Source organism: Sorex fumeus, unplaced genomic scaffold (assembly GCF_029834395.1).
Source record: "Sorex fumeus unplaced genomic scaffold, SorFum_2.1 ptg000041l, whole genome shotgun sequence".
Taxonomy (NCBI): Eukaryota; Metazoa; Chordata; class Mammalia; order Eulipotyphla; family Soricidae; genus Sorex; species Sorex fumeus.
This window is the reverse complement of record NW_026606098.1, coordinates 9,156,985-9,175,642: the sequence shown is the minus strand read 5'-3', so window position 1 is coordinate 9,175,642 and position 18,658 is coordinate 9,156,985. Positions and strand designations below refer to the sequence as shown.

The 18,658-nt window shown below is 56.2% G+C and overlaps 2 protein-coding genes and 1 pseudogene across 2 annotated transcripts; all 3 read right to left on the bottom strand.

Moving 5' to 3' along the window:
• Positions 1-233: 233 nt before the first annotated feature.
• Positions 234-2,236, bottom strand: LOC130028721 (deoxyribonuclease-2-alpha-like). The gene is made up of 6 exons (XM_056119552.1): positions 1,973-2,236; positions 1,626-1,845; positions 1,453-1,534; positions 1,093-1,257; positions 814-1,011; positions 234-692 (listed from the first exon to the last, which is right to left on the bottom strand). The coding sequence occupies exons 1-6, from the start codon at positions 2,152-2,154 to the stop codon at positions 319-321; spliced, it is 1,221 nt and encodes a 406-aa protein (XP_055975527.1). The 5' UTR covers positions 2,155-2,236; the 3' UTR covers positions 234-318.
• Positions 2,237-8,087: 5,851 nt separating this feature from the next.
• On the bottom strand, positions 8,088-10,099 carry LOC130028722 (deoxyribonuclease-2-alpha-like). The gene is made up of 6 exons (XM_056119553.1): positions 9,827-10,099; positions 9,480-9,699; positions 9,307-9,388; positions 8,947-9,111; positions 8,668-8,865; positions 8,088-8,546 (listed from the first exon to the last, which is right to left on the bottom strand). Exons 1-6 carry the CDS (start codon positions 10,006-10,008, stop codon positions 8,173-8,175), a joined length of 1,221 nt encoding a protein of 406 aa, XP_055975528.1. The 5' UTR covers positions 10,009-10,099; the 3' UTR covers positions 8,088-8,172.
• A 5,894-nt stretch (positions 10,100-15,993) lies between these two features.
• LOC130028757 (deoxyribonuclease-2-alpha-like) lies at positions 15,994-18,017 on the bottom strand (annotated as a pseudogene).
• Positions 18,018-18,658: the final 641 nt, after the last annotated feature.

Genomic DNA, 18,658 nt, shown 5'->3' with positions numbered 1-18,658 from the left:
CACTGCCTTTGAGTCTCACTGCCAGAGCAGGGATCACCAACTCCCTCTTCTTGGAGGATCATAGCCCCACACCCACCCTTTGGTGCTCCTGCCTGGGCAGTACTTCACCCCACTCCTAGTCCCTTCTCTTTGCACCTACTTTGGGCTCACCTACAGATAAGTGGTCCATGGGCTTCCTTAGGAACTAGAGTGCAGTTCAGAGCCCAGTGCCCACCCCAGCAAAGGGTGAATGGTTGCATCTTCTACATTCTCTTTATTCCCCAGGAGTCTGAGGCAGGCCCCCAAGTTTCCCATTTCCCAGGTGTGTATACTGAGAGCTCAGAGCTCACTGTTCATATTCTCCACGAGGTCTGGAGAGACGGTCTCCTGTGGGCAGGGTTGGTACCTGGCCACCAGAGACTTGAAGGCATTCCAGAGATTGGGCATCTGAGCGCACAGTGCACCCCCACTTCGGAGGTACCCCCCGTAGTTTCGATTCAGATCAGACACACAGGTCCAGGGCTTGTCAGAGGCGACGCACCACTTGGAGTGGTCTTTGGTGGAGTTGTAGGTTGGTCCACCAGGAAAGCTGATCTGGGTGACATCAAACACATGGTACAGGCCGGAGCAGTTGGAGGGCATGACCCGCCGGCGCCAGAACTGTACCTGCAGGTCACTGCTGAGAGTTGCTGCCAGCCACCCTGCGTACAGTTCTGCAGAGAAAGGAAGGCGGGCACAAGCAAGTCAGCAGCACCTGCCCACCCCAAGGAGGACCTGGGGACAAAGACACCCGTCCTATACTCATAGTCCCTATCCCTCAATCTCGGGGCTCACCATCTTCGAACTTTGTATACTTGGTGAAACTCCAGAAGGTGGCGCCAGCCCTGGATGTGAGGGTCACACTCCTGTTCCATGGGGGCTGGTACACGTGTTGGCCCCGAATCACATCCGCCAGCTCAGGCAGCTGCTGTCCAATGTTCCCCTCCAACTGACTGTCGTACACCAGGGGGTAGGTGTAGTTGAGCTGTTTGCCTGAGGGTTAGGCAGCAGAAAATGAGGACAGCGTCATAGACTGTGGCATTGGGGACTTACGAGGCCCCTGAAGGCACTCACCAATTTTTCGGAACTGCGCCAGAGGAAAGGATACGCACAACAGCGTCTGCCCATATGTGAGCGCATTGGAGGGCCAGCGGTACTCATGAGTTTGGGAAGGTGGAGGGAACCTGGGCACACTGTGAACCATCCAGAAACCCCCATCTTGGTCCAGGAGCACCAGCCCTAAAGCAGAGGCAGGGATCAGGACTTGTAGCAGCAACCCATGGGCAGGCAGCTGGTGGCAGGAAAGGGCATGAACTCAACAGGAGGAGGCTGGAATCCAGGTCTCGGTTCCCTGCCCACCCGCCCAGGTGAAAAGTTAGCAGAGGAAACATTTTTTGGAAACAGAGTCTTTCCCAGCGCGTGGTATGGCCTGACCCTTGGCGTGTCCATGAGTCACAGTGGGGGCCTCACTGAGCAGGGTGGTTGGGGGCTGGTCATTGTAGAGCAGGAAGGCGAGCTGCAGGGGGGGATGGCAGTGCACATTGAAGCTTTCTCCAGCCAACCACCCACGACAGCGGCCTCACAACAGCCGCCCTGTACCGTGTCACCTGGCTGGTATAGTCTCCGTAGAGTGGACTCAGGGTGAGGCCCAGGGCCCCCTGCTGGCTGCTGATGGGGCCCACACCATCCTGCCAGCTGCCTGAGTTGGCATCCAAGTACTTGTACTGAAGACCATCAGGCACTTCAGAACCATCCGTGCAGTCCTCAGGTGCACTGGGCTCTCCAGGGCTGTTCTTACACTTGGCAGGGAGCTTGTAGATGACAAACCTGGAGTTTGGGGAAAGCACAGAGGCATAGCAAAGAGAGCAGTTGTCTTTTCTGGGAAATTTCCCATTTCTTTTGCCCAGCAAGGCAGCAGTGTCCATCCTGAGCGTGACAACACCAATGTACTCACCAGTCCACTGGCTGGCCCGAGTCCCCGATGCAGGTCAGGGTCCCTGCAGGGACACACAGCAGCAGCACGGCCAGAAGCAGCAGGCTTAGTGCAACCAAGGGGCTGGGGAGGGTCCCAGGACCGTGGGACCCAGGTTCACGAGCTTGCCTAGGCCACTTCCCCAAAGTCATTCTCTTCCCCATGCTCCCTGAGTAGGAACCCCGATGTGAGGATGTTCAGAGTGTGGAGACTCCAGAGGTGAAGCAGAGCTCTGAAATAAATTGGGGGCCCTGCCCATGCCCTCGGGTTGGCTTTGACCATGACCAGAATCTCCAGTGACAGGAATTACCTCCCACTTGCTCTGGGCCAATCAAAGATCAGCTCTTTTGGAGCTCCCACATTTTAATTGGAGTCATTCCAATTTTTGTTTCCCAGAACTGTGCTTTATTCAGGATTTTGAGGTCAGGTGCAAATTTGGGTTTTGCCCTTTTCTGTTTCATCAAACAGACTGCAGTTCATTTCATGTGACCTTTACTCTTGTTGGGGCTCGCAAGCACCTGATCCTCCCCCTGTTTATTCTGCACATCTTTTTGGCTGCCTTTGTATCTTTGGCTCCTGGCAGGATGAGAGGTTGTGAGTCTGGCCTAAAGGTCTGAAATCCATGGGTCGAAGACCAGACTTGGGATCTTGTACCTGATTGGGATGAGAAGTGAGGGGTGAAGGGGACGAAGGTGACATGTCTGCTGGGCTGGAGGCAGGTTGTCTCGGATGTTCATATGATGAGAATATAAGGGTGTTCTTAATCCCCATATATTCTTGTCTCGTTTTTGCCATACCTGGCAGTGCTCAGGGGTTATTCTTGACTCTGCACTCAGGAATCACTCGGACAGGCTTGAGAACCGTAGGGGATGCTGGGAATCAAACCCGGGCTGGTACCGTGCAAGGCAAGCACCCTAACTATTGTTCTATTTTTTCGGCCCCTGATCCCCATAGATTCTGCAGGTACAATTTCTTCTCCTCTTCCAGCCTCCCAAACACACAAAGTCAGGACAACGGCTGAAGATTTTCTAGGAGCAACATTATGACAGAACTCAAAGGCATTCAAGGCAGGTCACAGAGTGCGCCCCTTCCACTCCGCAAGGTCTCCGGGGAAAGGTCCCTGGCCTGGACCCGATTGGCTGCGAGACCAGCAAGATGCAGAGGATTGGCCAGGTGAGGGAGCGGGATGCACAGGCGCGTGTTCTAACTCGGGGTGTGGCTAAGTTAGACTATATAGGCAGGCACGGAGGCATGGGACCTAGAACGCTGAAGACAAGGACCGCTAAACAGAGGAAGGGCTTTCAGTTGGATGCCAAGACCCTTCAGTTCCCTCCTGCTCTCTCTGCTTCAATCTGGGTGTTCTGGGGGCAAGTCTGGGAAGGGGCGAGATTAGACTCAGAGAAAAGTTTATGTAAGTGACATGGCTAGCAGAGCCTAATGGGGGGCCCTGGGAGATGGAGCAGGCCCAGGGGAGGGCGTGGGGAGCCGGGACAGGGCCAAGCCAGACCGAGTTTGGTTCACCTGGGCGGGGACTGCTGGATGAAGCCACAGAGCCCTGGCCCAGGCTCACCCCCTGGCAGTGGGTGAAAAAAAGAGAAGCAAAAGCAGCGCCATGACAGGCTCATAAAGAAGCCAGAAGAAGCTAGGCCTAGGTTTCGGGTCCAGAATTCCTGGAGTTGAGCAGTTACCTGGAATTTAGTTATGATTTCTCCGACTTGAGATAGCCATCATCAGGTCAACTAAGGTTACCAGTCAGACGCAGGTTGGGAAGCTCCACCCCTAGAGCACCTTTGTGTAACTTTTTTGTTTTTTGGCTTTTTTGGTCACACCCGGACACGCTTGGGGATTACTCTGGGCTCTGCACTCAGAAATGACTCCTGGTTGTGCTCAGGGGAACATATCGGGGATTGTACACAGGTTGGCTGCATGCAAGGCAAACACTCTCTCTACTGTGCTATCACGTGGGCCCCAAAAACCCTTACGTAACTCCTATTTTTTTCATTTTGGATCACAGCTAGCGATGCTCAGGGGTTACTCCTGAATCTGGTGGTGCTTGGGGACCATATGGGATGCCAGGGTTGTCTGCATGGAAGGCAAATGCCCTACCCACTGTAACCCTTATTTAACTCCAATCTAACCAATCAGCTGAGTACAAGCAGTGCAAAGCCGCTCTGACTGTGGCCAAAAGGGTGATCCGTGGAAAGTCCCTGTTATATAATGTTATGGTATAGAAGCCCCTCACTTTGGAGACTTGGGGCCACTCATCTAGAAGGTTGCCACTGTGTCGGTGAGCTGGACGAGGGTCCTAGTTCGAGCTAGCCAATACAGACCCTTTACTTATTGCATCGCAACCTGTCTTCATGTGATTCCTCTGGAGAGATCTCGGCCCGGTTTAACATGGGGGTCTGAAGAGATGATGAATTGGTGCATGGGATCTGGAACAGCCTCAGGTGGGCTACAGGGGAACTCTGATGGAATTGGAAAGGGGAGGCGTGACCTGGTCAGCATCTGAGGACTCAGGAGCAGCTGGTAGGTGGGGTGCTGCTGAGGCTGCAGGTCTGACTGTTGAGGAGACCATATGAAGGTGCGGGCGTCCTGGGATTCAGGGTCAGTATACAGGGTGGGGTCGGGGGAGCGGAGTCCTCAAGGCTGGGACCAGCGGCAGGGCACTCTCAGGGGTAAGTCTAGGTGAGCAGTCCTGGCAGTGGGATCTAGACCCCTGCCTGCGACACACACGTTAGACTTCAGCCCAGTACATCCTGTGCTGTGTACTTATGCACAATATAAAGTGCTCCCCATGCTCTGGGAGCATCATGGGGCTCCCCATTCTCTCCCCAGCAAGACCAGCCACCCTGGGTGGGGGACGCAGTTGTTCTTTTGGTGGGCATACTCTGCTATGCTCAGGGGTTACTCCTGGCTCTGCACTGAGGAATTTCTTCTGGACATGCTCATAGGCCATGCTCAGGGGACCATATGGGATGCTGGGAATCAAACCAGGGTCAGCCATATACAAGGCAAATGCCCTTCCCACTGCATTGTTGCTCCAGCCCCCTATTTCTGTTCTGAAGCCCCGCACCCACAGAGAGAGGATCAACAGCGGCATCTTCCAAATCCTTTTCTTGTCTAACAATCAGAGGGAGCTACCCTGCTCCTCTCTCCTTTTTATTTTTTTAAAGGAATGCTGATAGTTTTGTTTTCTTCAGTTTTGGTTTGGGGCCTCACCCAGCGGTGCTCAAGGCTTACTCTTGTTACTCCTGGCTCTGCTCTCAGGAATCACTCCTGTCAGTGCTCAGGAAATTATATGGGATGCCGAGTATTGAACCGGGTTGGAACGAGTGTCAGGTTGGCACCCTATCCACTACACTATCTGTCCAGCGACACCCTGCTTCCCATTTCATAGATAAGCAGACTGAATCACAGCTGGTGTGGAGGTGCAGCCCTCAGGTAGAAGGCCAGTTGCCCTGACAGGGCTCCCAGGACTTCAACAGCTGCGGGAAGGCATTTCAGAACGCAGGCAGCTGGGCACACAGGCTGCCCCCACCCCGGTGCTCTTCCCTGAGATTCTGATTCATGGCGCCCACACAGGCCCAGGGTCCTTTGGGGGCCACGCACAGCTTGGAGTGATCTTCTGTGGCACTGATGCTGGGCCTGGCGGGACCAGGGAAGGAGATCTGGGTCCTGATTGGTGAGAGAAGCTACAGAGGCGGAGCCAGAGGGTGGGATGGTGCTTAGTGGGCGTGGTCTGATTGGGGTTAGGGTTGACAGAGAAATCAGAGAAAGGAACGCTGGTGCCCTGTGGGACCTAGAAATTGAGGGTGTCCTGGAAAGAAAGTTCCAGAGTTGCATCTGAAATTGCAACGATGCTAAAACCCTACGCGGCAGGGACTTGGGCTGACCAGAGGCTGAGTCGGCTATCGGACGCGTTAGCTGGGAGAGCCAGGAGCTGTGTGTGCACATGCAGCCAGCTCCTTCGGCCCGGTGATCCTCTGCAGCCCGCTCGGATAGGTATCACCACGTGAACTCCTACGACGAGGACGACACCACGGAGGAGGAGCCCGTGGAGATTCGCCAGTTCTCCTCCTGCTCCCCACGCTTCGGCAAGGTGGGCCAGGGGCAGGGGCTGGAGCGTCTATACGGGTGGGGAGCTAGATCCATGGGGGTTGGGGGCCGATGGGATAGATCCAAGGGCTGGGTGAGGTGGGGTGCGAGAGACCCAGGGCTGGACCAGACCAAGGGAAGGGGCGGGGCCAAGAAGGGCGACGTCAGAGGGGCGGGGCTAGGCGGGCTGTTCCTGGTTGAATGTGGTTGTGGCTGGAAGTGGCCTGGAGTGAGGCCCGTGGCTCAAGCTGCAGTGAGCGGACCCCGGACCCGAGTTCTCACTCTTAGGAAGTGGGAGTCTGGGAGAGATGTGGCAGTGCGAGGCGGTCGCATGGAGGTCTCAGAACAGCCAAAGATGAGTCTGGATCTAGCGGGGGAGGTTTCAGGACCCGTGAATGAGATGGGCAGCCCGCTCTGCTGTTTGGCTGAGCAGGACCAACCGAGGGCCAGCTACAGTGTGACCTAGCAAGCGGCGGGAATGGGCCTGAACCCATTCATGAGGGCCTGAGCTGAGAGCGGTGGGGAGCTGGGCAGCCTTGGCGGTTTGGAGTGGGGTGTCTTCAGGCCCAGCAGCTGGAAAGCCGATTGCAAAGGCTGAAGGCGGGATGGGGGGGAACAACTTCATAGTCCACCGTGACCCACTGTAACGGACAGGTGTATAGCAGCATGGAGCAGCTTTCGCAGCACAAGCCCAAGACCCTTGAGACGAGCGCCGGGGCGGGCAAGTGGGAGCCAGGCGATAAGGGCCCAGAGGACCAGAGGACAAGGTAGCGGCAAGCGGGAGGGCCAGGGCGGCCTGACCCTGCATGGGGAGACCTGGACAGGGGGCTCCCCTGAGGTGTGAGCAAGCACTGGGCTTTGATGGCGGCGGTACTCTAAGGGGGGTGTCTGCTCTAACCACACTCGCTCTGCAGAGCAAGCACTTCTGGGCTGCAGAAGCCAGCTTCCAGGAGGGGGAGGCTAGTCCTATGCTGGGCAAGCTGGAGCCCAGCCGCTTCAGCGCCCACCCTCTACCCCGAGAGGACAAGGATGAGGTCCGGCTGCACAGGCCCTCCCATCCCCCAGGCTCACTGCATATGCCCGTGTCCAAAGAGGCCGCTCAAGGGGATTGCAACACTAGCCAGGGACCCCGAGGCCAGCGAGTGGCCCCCTCCTGTCTCCTACCCCGACTTCCAAGTGGCCAAATACCAAGCATTCAGGGAACCTGATGTCTTTTACTGCAAGATCTTACCCACACTTCTCACTCCAACCTAGGGTTGTCAGCGGCGCTAGAAACACCCTGTCGTCGTCCCCTTCGCACCACATCCGGCCCAGCACGCTGCATGGCCTGTCGCCAAGCTGCAGCGCGAGTACCGCTGGGCTGGCAACACCTGCTGTCGCCGCTGGCCCACACGGGGTCGCCCTGCCAGGCCACACGGTGGGCAGCTCACACGCGCCGCAGAGCTTCCCTGCCAAGCTGCATTCGTCTCCGCCTATGGTGCGCCCGTGCCCCAAGAGTACCAAGCAGCCGCGCTCACCCCTGACTGTCCATCCAGCGGCAGAGCTGGCTAAAAAAGGGGTGCCCTGCCCCACACCCACAGGTTAGCCTGGAGGTTCCCTATGTTGTACAGACCTTGTTACATATATACACATATAAATAAAGCGTCACTGTGCTCCATGACTTCCCTGGGGCTCCCCTTCTCCCCACCTTGCCAGGAAGGCCTTTTCACACACTGCGCCTGGAAGGGCCAATCCTGGTAACTCCAGGGCCAGACTCTTCCTTCTGTACTGCCTTTGAGTCTCACTGCCAGAGCAGGGATCACCAACTCCCTCTTCTTGGAGGATCATAGCCCCACACCCATCCTTTGGTGCTCCTGCCTGGGCAGTACTTCACCCCAGTCCTAGCCCCTTCTCCTTGCACCCACTTTGGGGCTCACCTACAGATAAGTGGTCCATGGGCTTCCTTAGGAACTAGAGTGCAGTTCAGAGCCCAGTGCCCACCCCAGCAAAGGGTGAATGGTTGCATCTTCTACATTCTCTTTATTCCCCAGGAGTCTGAGGCAGGCCCCCAAGTTTCCCATTTCCCAGGTGTGTATACTGAGAGCTCAGAGCTCACTGTTCATATTCTCCACGAGGTCTGGAGAGACGGTCTCCTGTGGGCAGGGTTGGTACCTGGCCACCAGAGACTTGAAGGCATTCCAGAGATTGGGCATCTGAGCGCACAGTGCACCCCCACTTCGGAGGTACCCCCCGTAGTTTCGATTCAGATCAGACACACAGGTCCAGGGCTTGTCAGAGGCGACGCACCACTTGGAGTGGTCTTTGGTGGAGTTGTAGGTTGGTCCACCAGGAAAGCTGATCTGGGTGACATCAAACACATGGTACAGGCCGGAGCAGTTGGAGGGCATGACCCGCCGGCGCCAGAACTGTACCTGCAGGTCACTGCTGAGAGTTGCTGCCAGCCACCCTGCGTACAGTTCTGCAGAGAAAGGAAGGCGGGCACAAGCAAGTCAGCAGCACCTGCCCACCCCAAGGAGGACCTGGGGACAAAGACACCCGTCCTATACTCATAGTCCCTATCCCTCAATCTCGGGGCTCACCATCTTCGAACTTTGTATACTTGGTGAAACTCCAGAAGGTGGCGCCAGCCCTGGATGTGAGGGTCACACTCCTGTTCCATGGGGGCTGGTACACGTGTTGGCCCCGAATCACATCCGCCAGCTCAGGCAGCTGCTGTCCAATGTTCCCCTCCAACTGACTGTCGTACACCAGGGGGTAGGTGTAGTTGAGCTGTTTGCCTGAGGGTTAGGCAGCAGAAAATGAGGACAGCGTCATAGACTGTGGCATTGGGGACTTACGAGGCCCCTGTTGGCACTCACCAATTTTTCGGAACTGCGCCAGAGGAAAGGATACGCACAACAGCGTCTGCCCATATGTGAGCGCATTGGAGGGCCAGCGGTACTCATGAGTTTGGGAAGGTGGAGGGAACCTGGGCACACTGTGAACCATCCAGAAACCCCCATCTTGGTCCAGGAGCACCAGGCCTAAAGCAGAGGCAGGGATCAGGACTTGTAGCAGCAACCCATGGGCAGGCAGCTGGTGGCAGGGAAGGGCATGAACTCAACAGGAGGAGGCAGGAATCCAGGTCTCGGCTCCCTGCCCACCCGCCCAGGTGAAAAGTTAGCAGAGGAAACATTTTTTGGAAACAGAGTCTTTCCCAGCGCGTGGTATGGCCTGACCCTTGGCGTGTCCATGAGTCACAGTGGGGGCCTCACTGAGCAGGGTGGTTGGGGGCTGGTCATTGTAGAGCAGGAAGGCGAGCTGCAGGGGGGAATGGCGGTGCACATTGATGCTTTCTCCAGCCCACCACCCACCACAGCGCCCCCACAACAGCCGCCCTGTACCGTGTCACCTGGCTGGTATAGTCTCCATAGAGTGGACTCAGGGTGAGGCCCAGGGCCCCCTGCTGGCTGCTGATGGGGCCCACACCATCCTGCCAGCTGCCTGAGTTGGCATCCAAGTACTTGTACTGAAGACCATCAGGCACTTCAGAACCATCCGTGCAGTCCTCAGGTGCACTGGGCTCTCCAGGGCTGTTCTTACACTTGGCAGGGAGCTTGTAGATGACAAACCTGGAGTTTGGGGAAAGCACAGAGGCATAGCAAAGAGAGCAGTTGTCTTTTCTGGGAAATTTCCCATTTCTTTTGCCCAGCAAGGCAGCAGTGTCCATCCTGAGCGTGACAACACCAATGTACTCACCAGTCCACTGGCTGGCCCGAGTCCCCGATGCAGGTCAGGGTCCCTGCAGGGACACACAGCAGCAGCACGGCCAGAAGCAGCAGGCTTAGTGCAACCAAGAAGCTGGGGAGGGTCCCAGGACCATGGGACCCAGGTTCACGAGCTTGCCTAGGCCACTTCCCCAAAGTCATTCTCTTCCCCATGCTCCCTGAGTAGGAACCCCGATGTGAGGATGTTCAGAGTGTGGAGACTCCAGAGGTGAAGCAGAGCTCTGAAATAAATTGGGGACCCTGCCCATGACCTTGGGTTGGCTTTGACCATGACCAGAATCTCCAGTGACAGGAATTACCTCCCACTTGCTCTGGGCCAATCAAAGATCAGCTCTTTTGGAGTTCCCACATTTTAATTGGAGTCATTCCAATTTTTGTTTCCCAGAACTGTGCTTTATTCAGGATTTTGAGGTCAGGTGCAAATTTGGGTTTTGCCCTTTTCTGTTTCATCAAACAGACTGCAGTTCATTTCATGTGACCTTTACTCTTGTTGGGGCTCGCAAGCACCTGATCCTCCCCCTGTTTATTCTGCACATCTTTTTGGCTGCCTTTGTATCTTTGGCTCCTGGCAGGATGAGAGGTTGTGAGTCTGGCCTAAAGGTCTGAAATCCATGGGTCGAGGACCAGACTTGGGATCTTGTACCTGATTGGGATGAGAAGTGAGGGGCGAAGAGGACGTGGGTGACATGTCTGCTGGGCTGAAGGGGGGTTGTCTCGGATGTTCATATGATGAGAATATAAGGGTGTTCTTAATCCCCATATATTCTTGTCTCGTTTTTGCCATACCTGGCAGTGCTCAGGGGTTATTCTTGACTCTGCACTCAGGAATCACTCGGACAGGCTTGAGAACCGTAGGGGATGCTGGGAATCAAACCCGGGCTGGTACCGTGCAAGGCAAGCACCCTACCTATTGTACTATTTTTTCGGCCCCTGATCCCCATAGATTCTGCAGGTACAATTTCTTCTCCTCTTCCAGCCTCCCAAACACACAAAGTCAGGACAACGGCTGAAGATTTTCTAGGAGCAACATTATGACAGAACTCAAAGGCATTCAAGGCAGGTCACAGAGTGCGCCCCTTCCACTCCGCAGGGTCTCCGGGGAAAGGTCCCTGGCCTGGACCCGATTGGCTGCGAGACCAGCAAGATGCAGAGGATTGGCCAGGTGAGGGAGCGGGATGCACAGGCGCGTGTTCTAACTCGGGGTGTGGCTAAGTTAGACTATATAGGCAGGCACGGAGGCATGGGACCTAGAACGCTGAAGACAAGGACCGCTAAAGAGAGGAAGGGCTTTCAGTTGGATGCCAAGACCCTTCAGTTCCCTCCTGCTCTCTGTGCTTCAATCTGGGTGTTCTGGGGCCAAGTCTGGGAAGGGGCGAGATTAGACTCAGGAAAGTTTATGTAAGGGACATGGCTAGCAGAGATAGGGCCCAAGCTAATGGGGGGCCCTGGGAGATGGAGCAGGCCCAGGGGAGGGCGTGGGGAGCCGGGACAGGGCCAAGCCAGACCGGGTTTGGTTCACCTGGGCAGGGACTGCTGGATGAAGCCACAGAGCCCTGGCCCAGGCTCACCCCCTGGCAGTGGGTGAAAAAAAGAGAAGCAAAAGCAGCGCCATGACAGGCTCATAAAGAAGCCAGAAGAAGCTAGGCCTAGGTTTCGGGTCCAGAATTCCTGGAGTTGAGCAGTTACCTGGAATTTAGTTATGGTTTCTCCGACTTGAGATAGCCATCATCAGGTCAACTAAGGTTACCAGTCAGACGCAGGTTGGGAAGCTCCACCCCTAGAGCACCTTTGTGTAACTTTTTTGTTTTTTGGCTTTTTTGGTCACACCTGGACACGCTCGGGGATTACTCTGGGCTCTGCACTCAGAAATGACTCCTGGTTGTGCTCAGGGGAACATATCGGGGATTGTACACAGGTTGGCTGCATGCAAGGCAAACACTCTCTCTACTGTGCTATCACGTGGGCCCCAAAAACCCTTACGTAACTCCTATTTTTTTCATTTTGGATCACAGCTAGCAATGCTCAGGGGTTACTCCTGAATCTGGTGGTGCTTGGGGACCATATGGGATGCCAGGGTTGTCTGCATGGAAGGCAAATGCCCTACCCACTGTAACCCTTATTTAACTCCAATCTAACCAATCAGCTGAGTACAAGCAGTGCAAAGCCGCTCTGACTGTGGCCAAAATTGTGATCCGTGGAAAGTCCCTGTTATATAATGTTATGGTATAGAAGCCCCTCACTTTTGAGACTTGGGGCCACTCATCTAGAAGGTTGCCACTGTGTCGGTGAGCTGGACGAGGGTCCTAGCTCGAGCTAGCCAATACAGACCCTTTTCTTATTGCATCGCAAACATGTGATTCCTCTGGAGAGATCTCGGCCCGGTTTAACATGGGGGTCTGAAGAGATGATGAATTGGTGCATGGGGTCTGGAACAGCCTCAGGTGGGCTACAGGGGAACTCTGATGGAATTGGAAAGGGGAGGCGTGGCCTGGTCAGCATCTGAGGACTCAGGAGCAGCTGGTAGGTGGGGTGCTGCTGAGGCTGCAGGTCTGACTGTTGAGGAGACCATATGAAGGTGCGGGCGTCCTGGGATTCAGGGTCAGTATACAGGGTGGGGTCAGGGGAGCGGAGTCCTCAAGGCTGGGACCAGCGGCAGGGCACTCTCAGGGGTAAGTCTAGGTGAGCAGTCTTGGCAGTGGGATCTAGACCCCTGCCTGCGACACACACGTTAGACTTCAGCCCAGTACATCCTGTGCTGTGTACTTATGCACAATATAAAGTGCTCCCCATGCTCTGGGAGCATCATGGGGCTCCCCATTCTCTCCCCAGCAAGACCCCCACCCTGGGTGGGGGACGCAGTTGTTCTTTTGGTGGGCATACTCTGCTATGCTCAGAGGTTACTCCTGGCTCTGCACGGAGGAATTTCTTCTGGACATGCTCATAGGCCATGCTCAGGGGACCATATGGGATGCTGGGAATCATACCAGGGTCAGCCATATACAAGGCAAATGCCCTTCCCACTGCATTGTTGCTCCAGCCCCCTATTTCTGTTCTGAAGCCCCGCACCCACAGAGAGAGGATCAACAGCGGCATCTTCCAAATCCTTTTCTTGTCTAACAATCAGAGGGAGCTACCCTGCTCCTCTCTCCTTTTTATTTTTTTAAAGGAATGCTGATAGTTTTGTTTTCTTCAGTTTTGGTTTTGGGGCCTCACCCAGCGGTGCTCAAGGCTTACTCTTGTTACTCCTGGCTCTGCTCTCAGGAATCACTCCTGTCAGTGCTCAGGAAATTATATGGGTTGCCGAGTATTGAACCGGGGTGGAACGAGTGTCAGGTTGGCACCCTATCCACTACACTATCTGTCCAGCGACACCCTGCTTCCCATTTCATAGATAAGCAGACTGAATCACAGCTGGTGTGGAGGTGCAGCCCTCAGGTAGAAGGCCAGTTGCCCTGACAGGGCTCCCAGGACTTCAACAGCTGCGGGAAGGCATTTCAGAACGCGGGCAGCTGGGCACACAGGCTGCCCCCACCCCGGTGCTCTTCCCTGAGATTCTGATTCATGGTTCCCACACAGGCCCAGGGTCCTTTGGGGGCCACGCACAGCTTGGAGTGATCTTCTGTGGCACTGATGCTGGGCCTGGCTGGACCAGGGAAGGAGGTCTGGGTCCTGATTGGGTGAGAGAAGCTATAGGGGCGGAGCCAGAGGGTGGGATGGTGCTTAGTGGGCGTGGTCTGCTTGGGGTTAGGGTTGACAGAGAAATCAGAGAAAGAAACGCTGGTGCCCTGTGGGACCTAGAAATTGAGGGTGTCCTGGAAAGAAAGTTCCAGAGTTTCATCTGAAATTGCAACGATGCTAAAACCCTACGCGGCAGGGACTTGGGCTGACCAGAGGCTGAGTCGGCTATCGGATGCGTTAGCTGGGAGAGCCAGGAGCTGTGTGTGCACATGCAGCCAGCTCCTTCGGCCCGGTGATCCTCTGCAGCCCGCTCGGATAGGTATCACCACGTGAACTCCTACTACAAGGAAGACACCACAGAGGAGGAGCCCGTGGAGATTCGCCAGTTCTCCTCCTGCTCCCAACGCTTCAGCAAGGTGGGCCAGGGGCAGGGGCTGGAGCGTCTATACGGGTGGGGAGCTAGATCCATGGGGGTTGGGGGCCAATGGGATAGATCCAAGGGCTGGGTGAGGTGGGGTGCGAGAGACCCAGGGCGGGACCAGACCAAGGGAAGGGGCGGGGCCAAGAAGGGCGTGGTCACAGGGGGCGGGGCTAGGCGGGCTGTTCCTGGTTGAAGGTGGTTGCTGCTGGAAGTGGCCTGGAGTGAGGCCCGTGGCTCAAGCTGCAGTGAGCGGACCCCGGACCCGAGTTCTCACTCTTAGGAAGTGGGAGTCTGGGAGAGATGTGGCAGTGCGAGACGGTCGCATGGAGTTCTCAGAACAGCCAAAGACGAGTCTGGATCTAGCGGGGGAGGTTTCAGGACACGGGAATGAGATGGGCAGCCCGCTCTGCTGTGTGGCTGAGAAGGACCAACCGAGGGCCAGCCTCAGTGTGACCTAGCAAGCGGCAGGAATGGGCCTGGACCCATTCATGAGGGCCTGAGCTGAGATCGGTGGGGAGCTGGGCAGCCTTGGCGGTTTGGAGTGGAGTGTCCTCTGGTCCAGCAGCTGGAAAGCCGATTGCAAAGGTTGAAGGCGGGATGGGGGAGGGGGGAAACTTCAGAGTCCACCGTGACCCACTCTAACGGACATATATAGCAGCATGGAGCAGCTGTCACAGCACGAGTCCAAGACCCTTGAGACAAGCGCCGGGGCGGGAAAGTGGGAGCCAGGCGACAAGGGCCCAGAGGACAAGGTGGCGGCACGCGGGAGGGCCTGGGTGGCCTGACCCTGCATGGGGAGACCTGGAGATGGGGCTCACCTGAGGTGTGGGCAAGCACAGGGCTTTGTGTGGGGGCGGGGCCCTAAGGGGCGTGTCTGCTCTGACCACACCCGCTCTACACAGCATGCACTTCTGGGCTGCAGAAGCCAGCTTTCTGGAGGGGGAGGCTTGTCCTCCACTGGGTGCGCGACTGTTTCTGGGTGCTGCTGGAGCCCAGCCGCTTCAGCGTCCCCCCACCACCACCACCACCAGAGGACGAGGATGAGGTCCGGCTGCACAGGCCTCCCAGGCCCAGCTCCCATCGCTCCCATCCCCCAGGCTCACTGCATATGCCCGTGTCCAAAGAGGCCGCTCAAGGGGATTGCAACACTAGCGCCAGGGACCCCGAGGCCAGCGAGTGGCCCCCTCCTGTCTCCTACCCCGACTTCCAAGTGGCCAAATACCAAGCATTCAGGGAACCTGATGCCTTTTACTGCAAGATCTTACCCACACTTCTCACTCCAACCTAGGGTTGTCAGCGGCGCTAGAAACACCCTGTCGTCCGTCCCTGTCGCACCACATCCGGCCCAGCACGCTGCATGGCCTGTCGCCAAGCAGCTGCAGCGGGAGTACCGCTTGGCTGGCCCACACGCGGTCGCCCACGCAAGGCCTAGCCGCCGCCCCTGCCAGGCCACACGGTGGGCAGCTCGCACACGACGCAGAGCTTCCCTGCCAAGCTGCATTCGTCTCCTCCTGTCGTGCGCCCGTGCCCCAAGAGTACCAAGCAGCCACGCTCACCCCTGACTGTCCATCCAGCGGCAGAGCTGGCTAAAAAAGGGGTGCCCTGCCCCACACCCACAGGCTAGCCCGGAGGTTCCCTATGTTGTACAGACCTTGTTACATATATACACATATAAATAAAGCGTCACTGTGCTCCATGACTTCCCTGGGGCTCCCCTTCTCCCCACCTTGCCAGGAAGGCCTTTTCACACACTGCGCCTGGAAGGGCCAATCTTGGTAACTCCAGGGCCAGACTCATCCCTCTGCACTGCCTTTGAGACTCACTGCCAGAGCAGGGATCACCAACTCCCTCTTCTTGGAGGATCATAGCCCCACACCCACCCTTTGGTGCTCCTGCCTGGGCAGTACTTCACCCCAGTCCTAGCCCCTTCTCTTTGCACCCACTTTGGGGCTCACCTACAGATAAGTGGTCCATGGGCTTCCTTAGGAACTAGAGTGCAGTTCAGAGCCCCAGTGCCCACCCCAGCAAAGGGTGAATGGTTGCATCTTCTACATTCTCTTTATTCCCCAGGAGTCTGAGGCAGGCCCCCAAGTTTCCCATTTCCCAGGTGTGTATACTGAGAGCTCAGAGCTCACTGTTCATATTCTCCACGAGGTCTGGAGAGACGGTCTCCTGTGGGCAGGGTTGGTACCTGGCCACCAGAGACTTGAAGGCATTCCAGAGATTGGGCATCTGAGCGCACAGTGCACCCCCACTTCGGAGGTACCCCCCGTAGTTTCGATTCAGATCAGACACGCAGGTCCAGGGCTTGTCAGAGGCGACGCACCACTTGGAGTGGTCTTTGGTGGAGTTGTAGGTTGGTCCACCAGGAAAGCTGATCTGGGTGACATCAAACACATGGTACAGGCCGGAGCAGTTGGAGGGCATGACCCGCCGGCGCCAGAACTGTACCTGCAGGTCACTGCTGAGAGTTGCTGCCAGCCACCCTGCGTACAGTTCTGCAGAGAAAGGAAGGCGGGCACAAGCAAGTCAGCAGCACCTCCCCACCCCAAGCAGGACCTGGAGACAAAGACACCCGTCCTATACTCATAGTCCCTATCCCTCAATCTCGGGGCTCACCATCTTCGAACTTTGTATACTTGGTGAAACTCCAGAAGGTGGCACCGGCCCTGGATGTGAGGGTCGCACTCCTGTTCCACGGGGGCTGGAGCACGTGTTGGCCCTGAATCACATCCGCCAGCTCAGGCAGCAGCTGTCCAAAGTTCCCCTCCAACTGACTGTCGTACACCAGGGGGGTAGGTGTAGTTGAGCTGTTTGCCTGATGGTTAGGCAGCAGAAAATGAGGACAGTGTCATAGGCTGTGGCCCTTGGACATCGGGGACTTACGAGGCCCCTGTCGGCACTCACCAATTTTTCAGAACTGCGCCAGAGGAAAGGACACGCACAGCAGCGTCTGCCCATATGGGAGCGCATTGGAGGGCCAGCGGTACTCATGAGTTTGGGAAGGTGGAGGGAACTTGGGCACTCTGTGAGTCAGCCAGAAACCCCCATCTTGGTCCAGGAGCACCAGCCCTAAAGCAGAGGCAGGGATCAGGACTTGTAGCAGCAACCCATGGGCAGGCATCTGGTGGCAGGGAAGGGCATGAACTCAACAGGAGGAGGCAGGAATCCAGGTCTCAGCTCCCTGCCCACCCGCCCAGGTGAAAGTTTTGCAGAGGAAACATTTTTTGTAACAATCTTTCCCAGCATGTGGTATGACCTCACCCTTGGCATGTCCATGAGTCACAGTGGGGGCCTCACTGAGCAGGGTGGTTGGGGGCTGGTCATTGTAGAGCAGGAAGTTGAGCTGCAGGGGGGGATGGCGGTGCACATTGAAGCTTTCTCCAGCCCACCACCCACCACAGCGCCCCCACAACAGCAGCCCTGTACCGTGTCACCTGGCTGGTATAGTCTCCATAGAGTGGACTCAGGGTGAGGCCCAGGGCCCCCTGCTGGCTGCTGATGGGGCCCACACCATCCTGCCAGCTGCCTGAGTTGGCATCCAAGTACTTGTACTGAAGACCATCAGGCACTTCAGAACCATCCGTGCAGCCCTCAGGTGCACTGGGCTCTCCAGGGCTGTTCTTACACTTGGCAGGGAGCTTGTAGATGACAAACCTGGAGTTTGGGGAAAGCACAGAGGCATAGCAAAGAGAGCAGTTGTCTTTTCTGGGAAATTTCCCATTTCTTTTGCCCAGCAAGGCAGCAGTGTCCATCCTGAGCGTGACAACACCAATGTACTCACCAGTCCACTGGCTGGCCCGAATCCCCGATGCAGGTCAGGGTCCCTGCAGGGACACACAGCAGCAGCACGGCCAGAAGCAGCAGGCTTAGTGCAACCAAGGGGCTGGGGAGGGTCCCAGGACCGTGGGACCCAGGTTCACGAGCTTGCCTAGGCCACTTCCCCAAAGTCATTCTCTTCCCCATGCTCCCTGAGTAGGAACCCCGATGTGAGGATGTTCAGAGTGTGGAGACTCCAGAGGTGAAGCAGAGCTCTGAAGTAAATTGGGGGCCCTGCCCATGCCCTCGGGTTGGCTTTGACCATGACCAGAATCTCCAGTGACAGGAATTACCTCCCACTTGCTCTGGGCCAATCAAAGATCAGCTCTTTTGGAGCTCCCACATTTTAATTGGAGTCATTCCAACTTTCTCTTTCCCAGAACTGTGCTTCTTCCAGGATTTTGAGGTCAGATGCAAATTTGGTTTTTTTCCTTTTGTTTCATCAAACAGACTGCAGTTCATTTCATGTGACCTTTACTCTTGTTGGGGCTAGCAAGCACCTGATCCTCCCCCTGTTTATTCTGCACATCTTTCTGGCTGCCTTTGTGTTTTTTTTTTTTTTTTTTTTGCTTTTTGGGTCACACCCGGCGATGCACAGGGGTTATTCTTGGCTCATGCACTCAGGAATTACTCCTGGCGGTGCTCGGGGGACCATATGGGATGCTGGGAATCGAACTCGGGTCGAAAGCATGCAAAGCAAACACCCTACCCGGTGTGCTATCACTCCAGCCCCTCTGGCTGCCTTTGTATCTTTGGCTCCTGGCAGAATGAGGGGTTGTGAATCTGGCCTAAAGTTCTGAAATCCATGGGTCGAAGACGAGACTTTGGATCTTGTACCTGATTGGGATGAGAAGTGAGGAGTGAAGAGGATGAGGGTGACATGTC

Bases quoted from the DNA above. Each gene is read 5' to 3' on its own strand.
- LOC130028721 (XM_056119552.1), bottom strand. From the start codon at position 2,154: ATGGGGAAGAGAATGACTTTGGGGAAGTGGCCTAGGCAAGCTCGTGAA. The intron at 1,846-1,972 runs GTGAGTACATTG...CCCAAACTCCAG, and splicing joins TCGGGCCAGCCAGTGGACTG to GTTTGTCATCTACAAGCTCC. The intron at 1,012-1,092 runs GTGAGTGCCTTC...CCTAACCCTCAG, and splicing joins GGCGCAGTTCCGAAAAATTG to GCAAACAGCTCAACTACACC.
- LOC130028722 (XM_056119553.1), bottom strand. From the start codon at position 10,008: ATGGGGAAGAGAATGACTTTGGGGAAGTGGCCTAGGCAAGCTCGTGAA. The intron at 9,112-9,306 runs GTCAGGCCATAC...CCTCTGCTTTAG, and splicing joins GACTCATGGACACGCCAAGG to GCCTGGTGCTCCTGGACCAA. The intron at 8,866-8,946 runs GTGAGTGCCAAC...CCTAACCCTCAG, and splicing joins GGCGCAGTTCCGAAAAATTG to GCAAACAGCTCAACTACACC.